At 36.9% G+C, this 19,540-nt stretch overlaps 1 protein-coding gene across 2 annotated transcripts in view; it reads left to right on the forward strand.

Moving 5' to 3' along the window:
* The first annotated feature begins 1,484 nt into the window (after window positions 1–1,484).
* Window positions 1,485–19,540, forward strand: part of fes (FES proto-oncogene, tyrosine kinase) — a 35,599-nt gene continuing 17,543 nt past the window's right edge. Inside the window, exons 1-9 of one of the 2 annotated variants that reach the window (XM_015373857.1) lie at window positions 1,485–1,776; window positions 2,321–2,494; window positions 6,864–6,960; window positions 7,051–7,234; window positions 13,929–14,066; window positions 14,152–14,271; window positions 14,421–14,543; window positions 18,221–18,407; window positions 19,329–19,409. In XM_015373857.1, coding sequence (XP_015229343.1) covers window positions 1,552–1,776; window positions 2,321–2,494; window positions 6,864–6,960; window positions 7,051–7,234; window positions 13,929–14,066; window positions 14,152–14,271; window positions 14,421–14,543; window positions 18,221–18,407; window positions 19,329–19,409 — 1,329 coding nt within the window. In that variant the 5' untranslated portion in view covers window positions 1,485–1,551. The remainder of the gene's footprint in view (window positions 1,777–2,320; window positions 2,495–6,863; window positions 6,961–7,050; window positions 7,235–13,928; window positions 14,067–14,151; window positions 14,272–14,420; window positions 14,544–18,220; window positions 18,408–19,328; window positions 19,410–19,540) is intronic. The other variant, XM_015373848.1, reaches the window with a different exon arrangement.

A 19,540-nucleotide genomic window follows, 5' to 3' on the forward strand; every position in this document is an offset into this window, starting at 1 on the left:
TCTGCTCTTGTTCTCTGCCTGATATATTTTTTTTTCAAAGCAGCCGGCTTGCAAGTATTGCTGCATGTGCTGCATACTACTGGGTGAGGATATACAGTAGGGGACAGTCCTACCTTAAAACAATAGCTAAAATAATTTATTATAAATGTGATCTACATAGTGTCACTTTACCTTCACACCGGAGAAAATAAAGTCAACTCTATCGTGGTTATTGTTCTTAGGCCTTGTGCAAACACCACAATGATGCATTTACAAAGAATTAGCATATCAAATAAATCTTAACCAAATGAGATATAAAAATTAATCTCTGTCAGGAAGTAGTCACAAGTAGTTTTACTGTGACTACCTGACTTCAAAACCCAGTATATCACTAAGTAGTTTCTCAGTAGATGATTGATTTATATACATTTAGTCAAAAATGAGTTTGCCATCTTTTATATTCTGTTGCCGAGGAATTTAAATGTAAATTCTGGCAAGATGTAAGGCAGTAACAAGTACACCAGCTTTGATAAAATCTTATGGTTCTTTACATTATATCTTGGTTTGTTGGAATTCAATAATGTTGAAATCACCTGTTTCATTTGGTAAAAATTGACAAACATAATTTCCTGTTTCATTTTTAGTGTAAGCATGTAATCAGGGCATGTTTGTATCTAAACGTGTGTTGCACCAATCAAGAAAAAAACTGTTTTGCTTTACAACAAAGTGGCAAAAAAGAGAGTTTTCATTCTGTGTCAATATTCATTTTACCTTATTATTTTTCTTATATTTTATTTTTAGATAAAATAATGAATCCAATTTGTTTATAAAGCAACCATTTATTCAAATCAACTCTCTTAAAGCAGGTCATGCAGATGATGCTGCCTCTAAAAAAAATTTGCAATGCGAGCACACAAGAGAAGGATGTATTTATGACAATATGTTCAGCATTTATTCATAATAGAGGAACTAATTTTTAACAGAAACTTATGTTTTACGCATGACTCTTTAGTTTTGCAGGTAGTTTTATAGTTTTAAGTAGTTTTTTGCTGAGCGTTTTGTAGAGATCTTTGAGGATAGGAAGCGTTGTTGCCCTCACAGCAGAGATTATCAAACTCAAACCACTTATGCTTGTGTTTCACAGAGCAGCAGATGAATAGACATGATAAATTATCTAGATAAGGAACAGGACTTCAGCTCAGAAGTCAACCACTGGCAGCATTCAGCATCTGCCTGTTTCATTACGTCTCTTTTTTACTCATTTGGAGTGAAATGGAGTAAAAAAGAAAGGTGTGTGGGACAGGTTTAGCTGTGAAGTTCAGGAGGTGTTGTAAAACTGAAGTTCTGTGCAAATTGAAAGTAGAACCACATTCAAACTCACATGAGGAAGTGCACAGACCGCTGTACATTTCTTTTTAGCTGACAGGGAAGTGAAACCTCTGCATGGCCACAGAGAGAGAGAGAGAGAGGCACCGCTGGTCATTAGAGTGGCTGCTTCACTCATGAGAACTTGCTGCTGGCTTCTCTGGTGACAACGGATCCCAGGGAGGAGGACGCAGCATCAGACCAAAGATGGGTTTCGGTGAAGACCTCCGGTGTCCACAGGCGCATGCAGCCGTCATGAGGCTATTGGACTCTGAGCTTCACCTGATGGAGGTCATGAAGAAGTGGATGGGTCAGCGGGCGAAGAGCGAGCGAGAGTTTTCAGTCCAGCTCCACCAAATGACTGCCATCGCTGATAAGATGGACCGGCCTCAGGCCAGCTCAGGACTGGATTACATCAGTCAGCTCAACAAGGTGAGCCCCTCTCTACTCCTGGACTGATGAACTGAACGATCTGGTAGAGTGGTTATCTTGTGACTAATTAAAATAAAAGTATTATTTGCATATTATAGGTTGTTTTCTTATTCACAATATAACAAGAATAAAACAATAGATACAAATCTATAACAAGGCTCTTTGTGATTTTATAAAGGGACTCTTCTCCCTGTAACCTCATCATTATAAGCTTCTTGGTTCCACATAAGTTTGTCCCCATTGTTTGCAACACCATTACTGGTCCAGCAAAGTTCTCTTAGCTTTCAGAATATTTGATGAGCTCATGTACATAGAGTATTTAAAATACGCTTTGTTATTCAGGTAAAAATGCATGTGAGCCACCAGAATGGAGATGTAATCACTTGTGTTTATGAGACGAATGAGAATAAGAAGGTAGCCATTTAACCGCACTTTATGCATCCTGTTGCATTAAGAATCTTCATCTTTTTCAGCATGTTTTGTCATTTGAGAAACTACTGAAATTGGTAATATCCCCTATGTAACCATTTTCCTTTCCTGTCAGTCATGGGGAGTGCTGGTCTCGCAGACAGAGTCCCTCAGTCAGTTGATGAGGAGGCACTCTGAGGATCTCCAGGATGGGCCTATCAGCAAATTGACTCTGCTCATCAGAGACAAACAACAGCTGCGCAAAACCTATGCGGAACACTGGAACCTTCTGAGGCAGGAGCTTAACAAGGTGTGAAAAAAAGAAAGAAAAAAGCGTTCACACATAGAGAGCTGTCTCTCTTATCTCTCTGATCTATTCACTTCCTTCCGGAGACTTTTACTCTTCTCCAAACTTTTTTTGTCTGGCTTTTTGTCTTAGAAATTTTTTTAGAAAAGTTTTTGTTTTGTGTTTGCATTCAGCGATTTTGCTCATAGAAATTTGATTCAAAACACTAAAAAAACATAGAAATGCAAAATTAAAAAGGAGAGTGAATGGCGTTATATTTTGGTTCCAAATTCTTATAGTTAGAATTTGAATGTTTGTCCCAAATCTGGACATGGATTTATAACAATAAGGCCAACAAAAAAGTAGAGATAACTATGTCTTTAACACAAATTTAGGTGCATAAAGCAAAGATGTGGGGAATCACCGACAGAATAGTGGTCAGAGAAAATGTTACGATGCCGGCAGCTTGCAGACTTAACAAACTGGCAGCCTAAAAACTCTCTGAGGAGAAAACTATTTGTATTAAATTCCCCAAATTTATCCAGGGAGTAAATTACCTTTTCTAACAAACATTTTAATTCTTTGACTTTCTGGATGTATTTAGTTTACATTTAATCCCAACATGGTTGCTCTATTGGGTTTAGGCATATGTCAGCACCTAATTTATACTAACAACTCTTGTTTGTGTCCATATATAAGTCCTGAAGATTTAACTATAATACAGTAATGTAGCTGTAAAAATATCAGAAGGCAGCATCTGTTACACCTGTTTAAAAATACTTCTCAACTATTTGAATGTCAGAAAACAGATCAATAATTGAATTGTTTAAACAAAGACATTTTTTTAATTCTAATGATTATTTCCTACAAACTATAAACAGCAATAAATGAGTCACAGTCTATTTAATTTGATACATCTCTGCATCACTGCATACTTTTTTCTCTTTCATACATATGTTGTCTAGATCATATGAGGAAATTCCTCTTCAGCTGCTCTAATTTAAGTACTAAAATGATTTCCCCATCATTAAGTGAAATAATTTTGAAATGCTTCCTGAAAAATGGTTTATAACGACCAAGTTTCTGCATGCAAACACTTTGTTCCCCTTCAACAAAATCCTTAATCTGTTTAAGCCTATCATCGGAAAGAAAACCATCACTCACTTGATAAAAGGCAACAGCCGAACTACTATTATTGCTGCTTATCTTTTTGATGCTAAACAAGAATAGTCAGAAGTAACTGAATGTTTTTATTTTTATAGAGGAGCAGTGAAATCCGGCTGCAAAAATAAAACAAAAACTGTTTTATATTTTAGTTTTCGTGGTAGGTTAAGCTGCTCTGAACCTGTGTAAAAAAATAGCACGGCTCAGTCCAAAGGTTTCACTTGTAAACCAAAGCAGTACTTGACACGCTCATTAAACCTTTTTCCCCTGACAAGTTTTTTGTTTTTTAAACAAGAAAACAATTAATTCCAGGATAAATGTGATTTCCAGATTTTCCAAAAGATGCTGTTCTAAACAATTGGTCATCATCCACATTTAGATTAGATTAGATTAGATGAGCTTTATTGATCTCACAGTGGAGAAATTCACTGGTCACATATTGGCATAGTAATTAAAGAAGGTGCAAACAAGGAGGAAAAAGGTGCATTAAGAATAAACAGTATATATACAGTATATCAAGGTATATACAGTATATCAAGATAAATAAGGGTTACGGTGCAAGTGTACATATATCACACACAATGAAAAACAAAATAAAAATAGGAAATAATAAAAAAAAAAAAAATACAAGAGAGTAACACAGAGATTGGAGGTGTCATATGTACAATCAGGATGGCCTATATACAGGTGGATTGACTTTTACATTACATTATTTGGAAGCTTGTTTAGGGTAAATGTGCTTTATAAGAGCTACGCGTCCAAAAATTAACTAAAAAGGAATTATCCATCTTCTAACACGCTTAATCCCAAGTGTGGTCACGAAGGGTGCTGGTGCCTATCTTTAGCTGTCAATGGGCGAGAGGCTGGGTACACCCTGGACAGGTCGCCAGTCCATCGCAGGGCAACACAGAGACAAACAACCTTTCACACCTAAGGAGAATTTAGAGAAGCCAATTAACCTAACAGTCATGTTTATGGACTGTGGGAGGAAGCCAGAGTACCCAGAGAGAACCCACGCATGCTCAGGGAGAACATGCAAACTCCATGCAGAGAGACCCTGGGCCGGGAATCAAATCCAGAACCTTCTTGCTGCAAGGCAGCAGTGCTACCCACTGTGTCACTGAGCAGCCCCACCAAGGAATCACAGAATGAAAATTAGAAATGTTTGCTTTCTCAAATTAAAATTACTGATATATATTAGACTTAAGAAGGTAGAAAGCTTCAATAAAGACTTTCCTCCTGTCACGTGCAAACAATGTTCAGGCGCGCTACTTTTGAAACTCTGAATAGAACGAGTCTACTTAAAATAAGTGTGTAATTATATTACTATTGTTACGTTGTTCGAATTGTTAAAGGGGTTAAAAAAAACCACAAGGCTGAAATAGAGTAATACAAAGGTAAGGGAAGTCTAGTCTTTCAGTTTGTTCCCATTTGACTCAATTAGATTGTTTACAATGAGGATTGCACAGGCAGATGATTGACCAAATGTTATATATAAAATATCTGTAATGTTTAATTTAATGAATCTAATTACTGTAAAACCATCTGTCCCACCAACCACCATGTTACAATAATATCATACAGACTGTCTACATGTCAGATTCTACACCAAACATTTTATTTCCTTTATTTCACATGACTTTTTTTCGTTTAATCTATTGGTCAGTAAGACACAATTTTACTTTGAAAATGCAGAAAACTGTCAGCAGCTTATATTTATAGATAAATAATTACTTTCACATACATGTGTAGATTTTTCTGCCAAGAAATGGCAGCTATAATTCGACAGTATTATTGTAAACATAAGCAAAAGAGCACGTTGCAGTGTGAAACCAGGTCTGCCTTGTATTATTATCCAATAACATCAAACAAATGAAGTGTAAACCTTTGTAAATCCATGCTGAGCTACAGTACAGCTGTTGTCGGCCTGTTTGCTTAACATTGTGCAATCACTCTCCAGTGCAAAGTGAGCATCACTGTGTGATTTATGCAATAGATGGATGTTTTTTATTGTCTTGATTGAGCCAGCAGTCAGAAATGCTATCAAAGGGTGTTGAAGCATTGCTACCACCTACACAGCAAAGGTCAGATCATTTCCTCAAATGATGTTTCTATGCTTTTGTTGTTCCTTTTGAAGAGACTCACAGCGGGTCTGCTGTCCTCTTCCTGTGTCAGCTTTTATAATGTTTACGCAAACCATGCAGACTAGCTCCTGTACTGTATATCACACCTGTCTAAACAACTGATGGATTTAATATATAATTTTCAAACTTTAAAGATGCGCTTGAAAACTGTTAATATATTTTGAAATTCCCAAGTCACCACCAAGTGTTTATTTTAATTTTATATACGCAACGGCATGGTAGCCCATAATTGCATCATCGATTTAAAAAAAAGATTTTTTTCTAAAGTGTTTTCATAATAGCTGAAAGGTGTGGTGTTCGCTTACTGTAATCATCTCTGTAATAACAGCTGCAAGCCTCTGCTGTTTTTTTTTTTTTACCAGATGTGCTGTCAGATTGCACAGATGGAGGTAAACCTCAAGGTTGTATTTTTAACCAGGATTCTGCTGCATGTTTGCTGTGTCCCTGTTTAGTTTCTAAAAAACTGCAGTGAAGGCAAGTTACTGTCTTCTGTTTGCTTCTTCCTGTAGCTCTTCAATAAGGCTAACTATGTTCCTCTTGCACCTCTAACTTCACCTTTGGACTCCATTTGTAAAATAGGTGATTTCTGAGTGCACTTATTTACAATTCATTTTATTTAAAGAAATCAGAGTAAACTTGTCTAAATACAAATTTGCTACACCGAAATAGCTTCATTCACTTAAATGTTCGAGATCATAAACAAATTTCTTTTTGATTCAAATTAAACTGTTCCTCAATGTTATTATATCACAGATCATCTTAGTGAAATGCTTTGAAGGGTGTGGCTTTAATTAGAAGAATTGTGGCATTCAAGGAAGTGTAGAAGCAGACAAAGGCAGTAAAACTTAAGCTCTGCTGCTGACTGATATTTGTGAGGGAAAAAAAGGAGAGAATGCGTGTCAAGTTTAGGTCCTTCTCGTTGTTCGTTGTCTGTTTCAGGATTTATCTGGCTTTTTCTGTTTTTTTTTTTATATTTAGAAGAAAGACTTTTGCAAGGGGATAGAAAAAAAAAACCTAAAACTGATCAAAGTGAGGATTTATGTTGTCATTATTGAGCTAAAAAATACTTCTATCTGGTTGCTTAGGTTACCCACACAGAGCTGGAGAGATTGAAAAACAACTACAGGCAGGCGGTAAAAGATGCAGCCCAGGCAAGGAGGAAGTACCAGGACACGAGTAAAGGTGGGCAACGTGGATTTTTACTTCTCTATACAGATTCTGTTTCAAACTTATCTCTTGTATTTTCCTCTTTTTCTTTTTATATGTATGCAGATAAGGAGCGAGACAAGAACAGGGAGCGCTACATAAAGGCTTCCCTAAGACTGTACGAGCTGCATAATGAGTACGTGCTGTCAGTGCGAGCAGCTCAGGTTTACCATCAGCATCACTACAGCCAGATGCAACCAGCTCTGCTCAACGCGCTGCAGACCCTGCAGCAGGAGATGGTGCTCATCCTGTAAGGTTGCATTGAACACAGTTTGTATCTGAGTGTATCAAAGAAAATTGCAGAAACATTAGAAAAGTATGCAAACCATAATTTAAATACAGAGGGAATATTTACTTGATATTTTACTTTTTAATGTATACTATCATGCTAATATTCACTCTCAGTGAGAAAAGCTTGAATCAGTTTTATTATTTTATCTAAACACAAAAGGACCATTTTCCTAATGTTTTCTATTTATATTAAATGTATAGTGGAGGATGTTCTTTTTCTGTGTAAATCATCAAAAGAAGTGGTCCTCCTAATTGTCATTCTGGTGATTTGTTTACATAAGGCCCTTCAATGTGCCCATCCCCATTTTCACTTTCCGGTAGTGAGTCTGACATAGTGAAAAATTCAAATCTTCTTTTGGAAAGTAAGCTTGTATAAGCGATGCAGACAGCAACTTTAAACAGAGCGTGCACGAGGAGAAATGAGCTCATGCATGCTCTCACATGCAGGAGCAGGTACAGGGTTTTGCATGTGCATTTTTTTTAAGTGGAGAGGGCGGGTCTTTTCAAAAATTTGTTAAAATCCTCCACAATACCTTGAAATAATTTTTCTTAACCTTTACAAATATAAACTCCTCATATTTTGTGCACTGACTTGCACTGAAAAAACATGGAGGGTCTGGTCTTTAACCAAGTATTACAGCCATTGTAAATAAAAGAAAAAACTTTTTTTTTTGCTAATAATACTCAGAACTTTTTATTAACTACCCACATTTTCATAAAATCTTGGAAAGTCTCTAAAGTCTAAAGGGAATTATTTTTGTTTATCAATTTTCAATGATCATTTAATCTAATAAAGATCAGACATTAAGCTTCATTAAAAGGCAGAAAAAGCCTCTTAAATGTATCAGGAACACTTTGCTGGGATGTTTGCTGAGATCATAAATAAGAAATAATTTGACAAAATATGCATGTAGTCCTCTAAGATTGAAGCGGTTAATCTACTAGGTTTCTCTATAGTGTTAGTGGTACATGTGTCTCTATCTACGGCCATTGTGGCTAGAAGGAGGTCAAGGTGCAATGAAAGATGACAGAGAGAGAAAGGAAATAAGTATGTATGTCAACATATTTCGATTATTGTGGTACTGATCTACTATGATCCAAATCAGAATAGCTAAATTGTCTGTGCAAACAAAAAGTAGATCGACTATGATACACAACAGATAACAGGTGGTGCTGATCACCGTATCTAAATGAGGGTTTTTTTGTGAGTTTCTGGCTATCAGCATTGAGAGCTTGGAAAATCAGAGGGGATTTATTTTGCACACTCCGAATGGAAATGCAGTTTTCATCAGCACTGCACACAGATGGCAGGTATGATCGCTATGTTAAAAAGATACCTGCAAAGGAGAAGAGAGAGAATCGATTCATTTTATGTGACATGGAAAAAAATATTAGCTATCACCAATAAGAAGACACAACTAAATAGCCCATGGCATTTGTATCATTCTCACTGTCAGAAAAAGTCATAGCCATTGTGTTAGTTATTGAAAGCAACACCACTCAGAGACATCTACCACAACATCAGAGAAACCATGATTTTTGCAGTATTGCGGTTTTTATGAAAAGAAAGAAAAATGCATTGGTTTGCAAGCAGATGGTCTCCCAATAAAGCTTTAGCAATTTTAACCTATTTTCTCTTTCTAATAAAATACAAGTTCAAAAACTTTATTTGTGCACACAGGGCAAATATACGGCACATAGAGAAGCAATAGATAGTTCAACAACACTTTACATATACAGAACTACTAATACAAAAATTTCTAAAAAAAAAAAAAAAGGCGTAAATGCTGTCACCAAAACAGTAGACCACGGGGAAAACACACGACATTATCATTTGCACATTAATACTAGTCAGCATGACGTAATGAAGTTTCATATTTCACTCCTACAGTTTAGGAGCAACACAGCTTAACCCTCAAATGTGGCATTTCTCCTCTGAGTCCTGCATGCAGGGCAACAAAGCTGTTGCCTTGCATGCAGGTAATGTATAGCTGCATTGATGGTATACATTAGAAATAATGATCGTTCGTAATAATAATCTTTTTTACTAATGCATACATTGAATAACAATGACAGGAGAAAGTAATCACTTTAGATTTATTTTAAGCACCCACTAGAGCTTGGTAAATTGTGGAGAGTGGTATACAAACACAAATGATTAATTACTTAGAATATGCAATTTAACAACACACTTTATCCTGGATTTACACAGAGGAAATTTTCTCTCTTGAGTAAAATGGAGCAGATTTACTGTTATTTATTGGTGTCAAAAGACTGACTACTACTTTTTCTTTGGATTTGATGATAGTAGCTAAAGTACAGCCACATAAGTAGAGAATGCAGTACACCTACAAAACTCCTACATTTAGTGCTGCTGGACAATTACTAAACAGGAGGCTAAAACTACATATATCTATTTCTCTCCTTATTTAATTTTTGACCATCCAACTATGCTGAAACACACACGGAAATGTTCTCGCTCTGTTGCCTGTCATTGCACAGTGTTCTCCTTCTTTTTCTCTTTTTTTTTAATCCCGAGAAATTCACTATTACATTTGCAATCTCCTTTCCAATGGAAACTTAAAAAAAAAAAGAAAAACAAATACATAAACAAGAAAGTTGCTGAAAAAGACACATAAATCATGTATAAAAAGCATCCACAAAAGACTATTTGAAAACATGAAAGCTGATTTTAGAAAATTAAATCAGACAAAATTTAAAACATGGACAATTTAAAGAAATCATCAATTTAGCTTCAGAATCGATTAAGGAAATTAATCTTTTAAGCTGCAAGACATTTTTCATTTTCCAGGTTTGGTGCAAACATTTGGGACAGAGATAAAGCACCCGTTATTGGAATGCAGATAGAATTGCTTGGTGCTTTTTGGTGTTATAATTTTGGCGGTGACAGCATGCTGCACAGCCAAGAAGATACAGTGTGAAGTGTTTAAAGTGTGAAAAAAACTAGATACGTGAATTTAGTCAACAGGGTATCACTGATCCCACTTGTGACCCTGTCTGACCAGCTGCTATAAAATCCTTCTACCCATGGTTAATTATTGAAGTATAACACAATGTAAAAGATACTGATGTTTCAGACTTTGATGATATTGATTCATTATTCAAATAAAGGAAATGTAACTAAAAGCCTACTCAGTATCTGTCAATATGTAAGATTTCAAGCCAAGTTTCTATCTGTTTGTCCTTTATAGCCAGTTAACATGCATCTATAAACACTTGACACCTGAAGCGAAACTTCCCCTGAAGATGCACAAATTGATGAAACACTTCAAAGACCAGGGGAACACAACTGACACACAACATTACAAAAACACATGAAGGCCAGAACAGCAGTAATAATAAGGATTTTTAAAACAGGGCTCCCTACAGCGCCCCCATACCTACTGTTCATCAAGAATGAAGGACTAATGAGAAAATGGTTAGGGCAAATATCAGAAATTAGGAAACAAAACTCCAAAATGGTTATTTCACATACATTAGATGAATAAAAGTCCAAAGATCTTTCGCCCAGATTCTATATCATACAAAGACACCTGGCTGAACACATATGCTCAACACACTGAGAGGACTAAAGTGTGAAACTATTGCCTATATTAACCATTACCACAACAATGGTGAGCTCTGAGTCACAACCTTAATCCTACTTTATGACTAGAACAATGTAGTACTGGTTGTTAAATTAAAATATATTTTGTAGATAGACTATTCAATAAATTAATACCTTTAATAGAGATTTGTTTTATGTGAATAGGAGGTCCTTGCGGAGGGGACTTCACAATGCCCCTCAGCTGTAGACATTTTTGTAACTCCTCTAACTTATATTTAATGTAATTATTTAGAGGAAGTACTGCTGAATCGTTCAAAACGTTGAACATCAAACAGGCAGATATAAAGTTTAGATAATTGTCGATCAAAAGCTTCTATTTTTACAATATCGTCATGTCTTTGTTTATAATCAGTGGCTTTAAACGTACTAAGGTTTGAAAAAACAGTGTAGGATTTAAAAACATTATTGCCTAATTATTTATTTGAGATGTGTTCTTAATGTGGTGTTTGGAATCCCATTTGGTGATGGACACTCAAATTCATGTTCTATGCTTTAAAAATAAATCTCAAATAGAAACGTATCTTTATTCTATCATGTCTATTGTTTGAAGTGGTATATAGTCTAAGCTTTGGAGCAGTATTATCCTCTGTTAAAGCTTTGTTCCTCCTTCCTCTTTCTGATGCTCACGTGTTCTAGTCAAATTGTACCAAAATTGTTTTCTAGAGATCAAAGCAGATCTGATACACAACCAAAAATACTGTTTGGGAGGTTCCGTTTCCAGTTCGTTAGGTAGATCAGAGTTTAGAAGGGAGACACCCTTATGATCTCTTCTGAGAGACTAGTAAAGATTGTGCCTGAGGCTCTTTTGAAAGGCATTTAGCCATCTTCATAAATCTGAATAATGCAGGGTTTCCATCATGGCTGTTTAGTACATCAAAGAATACTTTGAACATAAGTGGCAACTTTAGTTCACAGTAAAACATGCAATGATGCTGCAAGTTTGAACCTTTGGGTGTACTTGTATTTGTAATATGGTTGGATCAGTGTTTTTGTATTCTTTGTAACATCATAAGCATGTATATGTAAAGAAAATTTGTCTAATTTCAATATAATCATAGATGCAATCAAACCTGCATCCTGGATTTTTGAGGGTGGTTATGTTAAAAGGAAATGAGAGGGTTTTATAAAGGTATTCATTTTACTGAAAGTTTTTCATATTTTCTAAACAGCTGCCTTTGAGAAATCACTTATTTACTAAATAGAGGCAAGCTGTGTCTAATTAAGGATGTTTTCACACCTGCCACATTTGGTCTGTTTTAAACAGACCACAGTTAGCTTTTCCCCTTGTTACAGATGTTCTGTGCAGGTCTGTATAAAGACCAGTGAACTCTGGTCCGGACCAAACAACCAAACCATCACCCTTTTTTGAGGTGGTGCTTGCCGCTGTCAAAAGGACTCTGGTGCAGTCAACCTTAGTTATGATTACAAACCGACCTTGGTCCAAGCCATATTCAAAAAACCTACCTCTTCACACCTAACTAGCTACCAAAGGCAGAAAAGTAGTATCACAATCTTATTTTTTCCATCTGCTACTAACAAGCGGCTTTGTCCGTCGTGTCGAGGGAGTGCTGGTCTAGTGGTTAGAGTAGTATGCTTGTGCTCTTAGAAGGTTGAAAGTACCTGGTTCGTTCCCTACAACCTCCATTCTGGGTCACTGAGCAAAACCATTAACCCCACACTGCTGGGCACCGCACAGTGGCTGCCCGCTGCTCCCCAAGAGGATGGGTTAAATGCAGAGAGTGTGAGATCACTAAAGATCAATTTATTTTATTATTTACAACTTTAAAATCAAAAGGTCTTGTGATTTAGGGCCACTGCTGGGAAGTCATATGTGTGCACTTGAGCTGTTTAGGTCCAAGGGCACCCACTACCAGAGGGTGCTTGTTGGTGAGAGCAAAGGGCAGTGTGTTATCTAAAGCTTACAGGTCCCCATACACAAGACAAAATGCTCCCAGATCTGTAGTACCATTTCCAGGTGGAACCTCCATTTGCCAACTTTGGTTTCCTCTTGGAAAGCAGAGCCTCTTTCAAATTCTGGTTTAGTGGATGATTTTTGCAAATTTTTGAAATACCTGCCTTCTCCACTTAAAAAAAATGCAAAAGGGAACGCCTATTAAACGCGTGCTAGAGCGTGCATGAGCCCATTTCTCCTCGTGCCTGCTCTGTTTAAAGTTGCTGTTTGCATCGCTCATACAAGCTTAATTTCCAAAGGATAACTACTTACTTGATAGCAATTGTACTTTATTAAACTCACAATGGAGAAATTCACCTCTGCATTTAACCCATCCCATTGGGGAGCAGTGAGCTGCCATTGTGCGGCGCCCGTTGAGCAGTGTGGGGTTAAGGGTCTTGCTCAAGGACCCAGAGTGCAGGCTGTGGGGATCTAACCAGGTACCTGCAACCTTCTCAGAGCACAAGTGCACTGCTCCTAACCACTAGGCCAACAATCCCCTACAGTACTGTAGGTCTAAGGGCAGACTCACTGCCGGTAAGGGAAAACCTACCGGCAAACCTATCATCAGATTGACGGAATATTATGAGGGTTTTGATGATCCCCTCAGAAAACGAACATCCTCCACTATACCTTGAACTTGTTTTCAGGGAGAGGAGATGTACAGTGTCCACATAGTAGTATGTGAGTCAGCTTGTATGACCAAAGGTCGCTAGTTACCCAGTTTGTTTTGAATGCCACGGCCATAGTTTTGTATAGCTAGTCCCTATACCCCATTTTAAAACCTTCACCTAACACTAACCTGTCAGTGGTTATACCTTTGTTATCCTGTTCCTCATCACTACAATGGAACCCTCTGAGTGAGGGTGTCTTTATCATACAAGGTTAGAATTAGAGAAGACAACAGACAACAGGACTGGAAAGGGTAACGCTAAAATTCTCTAAATTAACAACTCTCCGACTTTAGAAATGGACTCTCCAGACCCTCTAATGGAAATGTCTTGAGAGCTGTACTGTGTGCAAAATGACAATAAAGTCTGTCCAAGTCTAAGTCTAAGTCTTCTTCATTCCCAGGAAGGAGATCCTGCAGGAATACTTTGAAATCTCAACTGTCCTAAGTCAAGACGTAATGAAGATTCACAACGAGATAGCATCCGCCCTCGCGGCCATCGACCCACACAGGGAATATGAAAGCTTTATCCAGCAGAATCGGTATGCAGAAGCAAAAGTTTTAAATGCAAGAGATCATGAACCATCCTTAGAGGCAAAGCTGTGAAGTCTGTATTTCTATTTACAGGTCTGTTGGGGAGATACCTGTTTGTACAGACTTTGACTGCAGCCTCCTAGAGGAGACTGACAGGCTGAAGCCCAAAGAGATTGAGCTGAATGACCTCACTCTTGAGACAATCCAGCATAAGTGAGAACAAAAAACACTATCTTGTTGAGATAGGAATAGTCTACCCTCCATTGTTATCTCAATGACTTCCTCTTCTTCTTTTCTGTTAACCTTTCTGTGAAGCGCCTCCTTTACTTCCCCTCTTTCTTATGGTACCTGTGTGATCTTAGGCTGACAGCCATAGAAGAGGAATTGCTGAACCTGGCGCGGTCTCTTGGCTCTCAGCAGACATCTGTTGAGCAGCTGGAGCTGGAACTGGAAAAAGAGCAGGAGGGAAACAAAAAAGGTCAGAGGTGAGGAGAACCAATGAGCGGCTGGGTTGTTTTCACCCAATCAAATACAACTAATTTACCGTGGTGAATTGTGGAAGCAAGGGACTTTATTAATGATAATAATGCAGTAATATGAATGTAGTCATCAATCTAAGTCAATCTCCCTCGTCTACTTGACTAGGCTGATTGAGGTATGAGGTTTGATCCATTCAATGATGAGATCTTGGAGGACAACAGGGAATATATTGTTTATTTGACTGTCATTAAACACTGGCAGAGTACATCCCGTTTTGGATGCAAAAATCTGGGACGAAACCTCATGGCCATTATTTATGGTAAAAAAAAAAAAAAAGATGATGCATTAGATTTTTCTTCTGCAAAGGTTAAGATAAATCTTTACAGACATTGTTCAGAGGAAACATTGCTTTAAAGGGCTGTGCAGAGACAACTATAGAGGAGAGTGCTTGAAATTAAGCCAAAACTAAGGGACAAAAAAGGGGCACGTATGACTGGATACAAAGGGAAAATACTTACTGGATTTAAAGATTCAGAGATCACACAGATTTAAAACTGCAATGTATTAAAGTGGATTATAAAATATTAAGCATGGGGAAATAGATACAAATGAATCAAACATATAGGGAAAAGTATTGTATAAAAAGCACCACCAAACATAAATATATTAAATGTTTTAGAGCAATCTGTTAAAATAAAAATAAACAAGCACAACTTGTACTGAGTACTGTGATAAAGGCCCTAATATAAGAGCAGCCTGGGCTTTGCAATAACAAACAAGTATCTGAGAGGTAAAAAAAAAATAGGTTAAGCATTAGCACCAAAGCTAACTGCAACTAAATTGCATTTCCCTATTAATACAGATATGATGTTGACTAGTAAAAGATTACCTAACATTAACTATCTTGTCAATAAGCAAATATGTATTTAAAGGGTTAATACTTCACATTTCTTAAAGCAAAATAAACTACTGCAGATGATTTACAAAAACCAAAAATACAAGAGCTTTAAGTGTTTTAAACTGAACATATTATTTTATGGACTATTTGCCTTTGCCATCTCTAAAAACTCCTATCATTTGCTAATCTAGATATTTAACTTTGGCTGCACCAGCCAATCAGACCTAGCCTGACGTAGTCCTACTCAATTCTAGTCAGAATATGAGTCTGATACTGCTCCATAGAGCTGTGATTATGGGGCGTGTTTTGAACGAACCAGGAAAAAAAATGCCTCTGCACTCAATTGGATAGACCTACAACCAAAAAGAGCAACGGAGTGTGTGACGTATGTTAAGCGATGCATAGTTGTTGTCAACAAAAATCAAAGCGTGCAGTTGCACGTCTGGAATAAGAAGATGAGCCTTGATCGCGTTTCTCTGTTCCTCTTTTAAAATTAATTTGCTAATTTAATTTCGATATCTTCTAGAACAGACCTAATAGCAGAATCTACACACCTCAACTCTCCAGCGGCAGCCATTGTTGTTGTCACCCAAGCGCGCTTTGGTCACATGGTTGATTACGTTCCTGTTGATCATCTGTCCATCATCGTATAAAGCCCGCCCTGACAATTTGATTGGATCGCCAGAGGGTGGCCGATCATACTCGCGCTACTATTGAGCAATGCCAGACCGAACTTCCCAACCTCAAACCTTGTGGGCGGGACTAAGTTCGGAATGGCACCCAGGCTAAATCAGACCCTTTCTGGCTTTAAAATCTTCCAGATGTGACTGAACGCCATTTCTCTTATGAGGTTTTTTTTTTATTGATTTTGAAAAGAGATGCTCTGGCATTTGATTTGAAATATCAAACTTTATTGATATATATAAAAAAGAAAAAAAAGAAATATCAATCTTTAGTTATTGTGCAGCACCCAGGGAGCATTGTGGGGTTAAGGGTCTTTGTTTAGTGGGAGTGGGGCTTGAACTCAGAACCTTTGGATTTCAATCGCAATGCCCTAACCACTAGGCCGCCACTAACACTACAAACAATTTATGTAATAATAATTATCCTTAGAGTCATTCCTGAAGGATTTCCATATTATCTCACGGCAGATGACAAAAAAAATACATATTAGATGATAACTTGTAACAAAATACAAAAACAACTAAAGCAACTTGATTTGGAAAAAGCATTTAAAGAACTGGATAAAAAAAAACCTTCAACTAAATATGTTTTACCACAAATCATTCTCCCAGTTTGCTCACATTTGTTCCAGTCCTGTCTCTCTGATTAATGTAATAATTTAATGGTCCAACTGTTTAGTTTGCTTTGCTACCTGCTTTTGCCATGTTTTTTTTTCTTTACTTTCTTTTATTTTCCTTCTATATCATTGTTTAAAGCACTTTGGATTGTCTTTGTACTGAATTATGCGATACAAATAAACTTGCCTTACATGTTTCACTTCAGTGAAAGATATTTTGTGATATATTACTTTGAATAAAAACATTACAAAACATAGAGCTCATTGGGCTTTATAGGAGTTGGACTAACGACACACTCCAATCAACAGGGTTTTCTAGGGGAGCTTTTTTTCACCATTGCAGAGGCTCTGTCAGAACCAGTCGGTGCAGGTTGAGTTGCCTGTTGTCCGACATCTGCAAACAAGCCTTTGTACCACAAGCGCTGTTTTTTCTTGTAAGTAATGGGTATGTGGTGACGTACATGAACCACAGGGAGACTTTCAGACTGTCCTTGTGCTCAGAAAATGCAGTCCTCTTCTTTGACACGTTGAGCCCCATCTCAGCTCAGACCTCATCTCCATGCTGAATGGCAGAATTAAAGGCTGGTTATGTCTCAGCAGTAAGCCACCCTCTTTGATAAAACAATGAGCTAAGACGGTTACCATTTACCCAAGACTGGACTGAATGAAAATTGTTCCAGATTTTATGAGTCTTTAAAACGAAGATGTTTTTGGTGGAGGAAAGTTTACCTGAAGAACAGCAACTTAAAGGCACACTACATCATAAATCTGGTGAATCTAGTGACGCCCAGATGTTTCTCCCATTGATGCTTAAATACTGGAAGGGGTCTTCTGTCATTTTCAAACTTTAAAAACACTTAAAGATGTCAAGCTGCATGTTTCTAAAGAGGAAATGTATTTACATTTTTTTTTTATTAGAAAATGGCCCCACATTCTCTTTTGTAAATAAGGAGTGCCAGCACAACAAAACTAGCTTTGATCAGTCGAGTCTCCTGACATTTATCCAATCCGGGGGTTGAATACATTATTTTAACACAATTTGGTTTGCTGTAACAGCTATTATGATACCAGCAACATTTGTAAGAATAAGGTACATTTTGTGCTGATCTGTCTGCAAATAATAACTACAGAAAGGGTATTACTTGATATAGGATTTTTTGAATTAATTACTATTGTGTTTTTTTACTGGTTGAAATATTTCTTCAACCCTTTGGAAAATTTGACATACTTCATTAAAATTCAGAGTTGCATTCCAGAGACTCCTGCCTCAGTATTTCAGAGTACTAACAACCTTTAAGCTGAAAGGCAGATGGTAATGCCTAGCATGCAAGCCAGGATGTTTTGTGGTCACAAGCAAACTTGTGGTTTTTGAACTCGTTTTCGATAAGTTTCAAGGATCCTTATAGCTGGCTGCAGAATGTGAACTTCACCATGTGTAAAACCAAACAACATCGTAATGTCAATACTGTTTTTACTCTGTTCAGGGTCTATCAGTTCAGCAAGAGACATGCGATGGAGGAGTGCAGACAGCAAGTTGCTCTGTCTCAGGGTATAAAAGCCAAACTGGAGGTTCAGAGGCTTCTGCTTAAGGAGAAACTGGACGTGCTGGGCTTCAGAGAACCTCCACTCGCCCTGAGGCTGGACATGGACTCTGTTTCCCTTTCATCCAATGTAAGCATTGTATGTTGTCTTCTCTGCTGGGTTTTCTCCGTTTTCTTCTTTCATCAGCTGTAGCCAGTTCTTTCACACTAGTGAATAAGTAGGCTGAACATCTTTCTGAATATATGTCACATAAAATCTGGGCATTGAGGTGGTGAAGTACTAAAAACTATTAAGTCAATATAATTCTCTAAACCTTCTTGGTACAAAGACTAAGGACATAAAAGTGGGGACCAAATCAAACCTGCAGCTGAGAAACTGCTAAACAGAAAAATTTGCAGAAATAATATAAAGGAAGCAAAACTGATGCAACCAACTGCCTTTACTTTGATACAGTATACAGGCTGTATTTCTTATTTTTATAACCATGGCACACTAAAATAAACAAATCTTGCTTTGGTTTCACATTAAAATTTTATTTAATAATAATTTAATAATAAAATTATTAACAAAGTTTATAAGCTTAACTTTGTAGTTTAATTTGTTATTTCCAGGTTAATAATCCAAACATCAGTTTAGTATAGTAGTAGTGTAGTACTGAATACCATAAACTACTTTCCCACATAACTCTGTTTTAGATAGTTACATCATCTCTAGCTGGTATCATTGTGCAAGGAAACGCACAAAAATATTTACCCGGTTGTTGCAAATTGATAAATGTTTGTTGTTTATTTCCTCATTTATGTTCTAGAGGGGTTGCTGTTCAAACAAGAATCTCGAACAATCGAACATCTAAATAGAAAAACAATAGTTCTAACCCCAAAACCGAACTTCAGCAAAGGTTCTGACTAGGAAGAAGACAGAAAAGATAACATTTAAAGAAAATGTCTTCTTTTGATCATCATTTTGTAGTCTATTTCATGAAAATATCCTTGCTTCCATTTTGATTGTTACATTTAAATTGATCATAATCTCTTTTCTGTTATCCATTAGGAAAACCCTGTTAATTCAGGGAAAGTCCTCGTGGATGGCGTAATAAACCATCTGAGCGGCCTGTTTAGACACAAACCTGAGGTAAGGAATTTGTCATTCCAGTGACAGGTGACGTTTTAGTCCAAAAGTTATTTTACAGTATTCTGTGGTATATATATATATATATATATATATATATATATATATATATATATATATATATATATATATAT

Source organism: Cyprinodon variegatus, unplaced genomic scaffold, assembly GCF_000732505.1.
Source record: "Cyprinodon variegatus isolate N-32 unplaced genomic scaffold, C_variegatus-1.0 Scaffold5, whole genome shotgun sequence".
Lineage (NCBI taxonomy): Eukaryota > Metazoa > Chordata > Actinopteri > Cyprinodontiformes > Cyprinodontidae > Cyprinodon > Cyprinodon variegatus.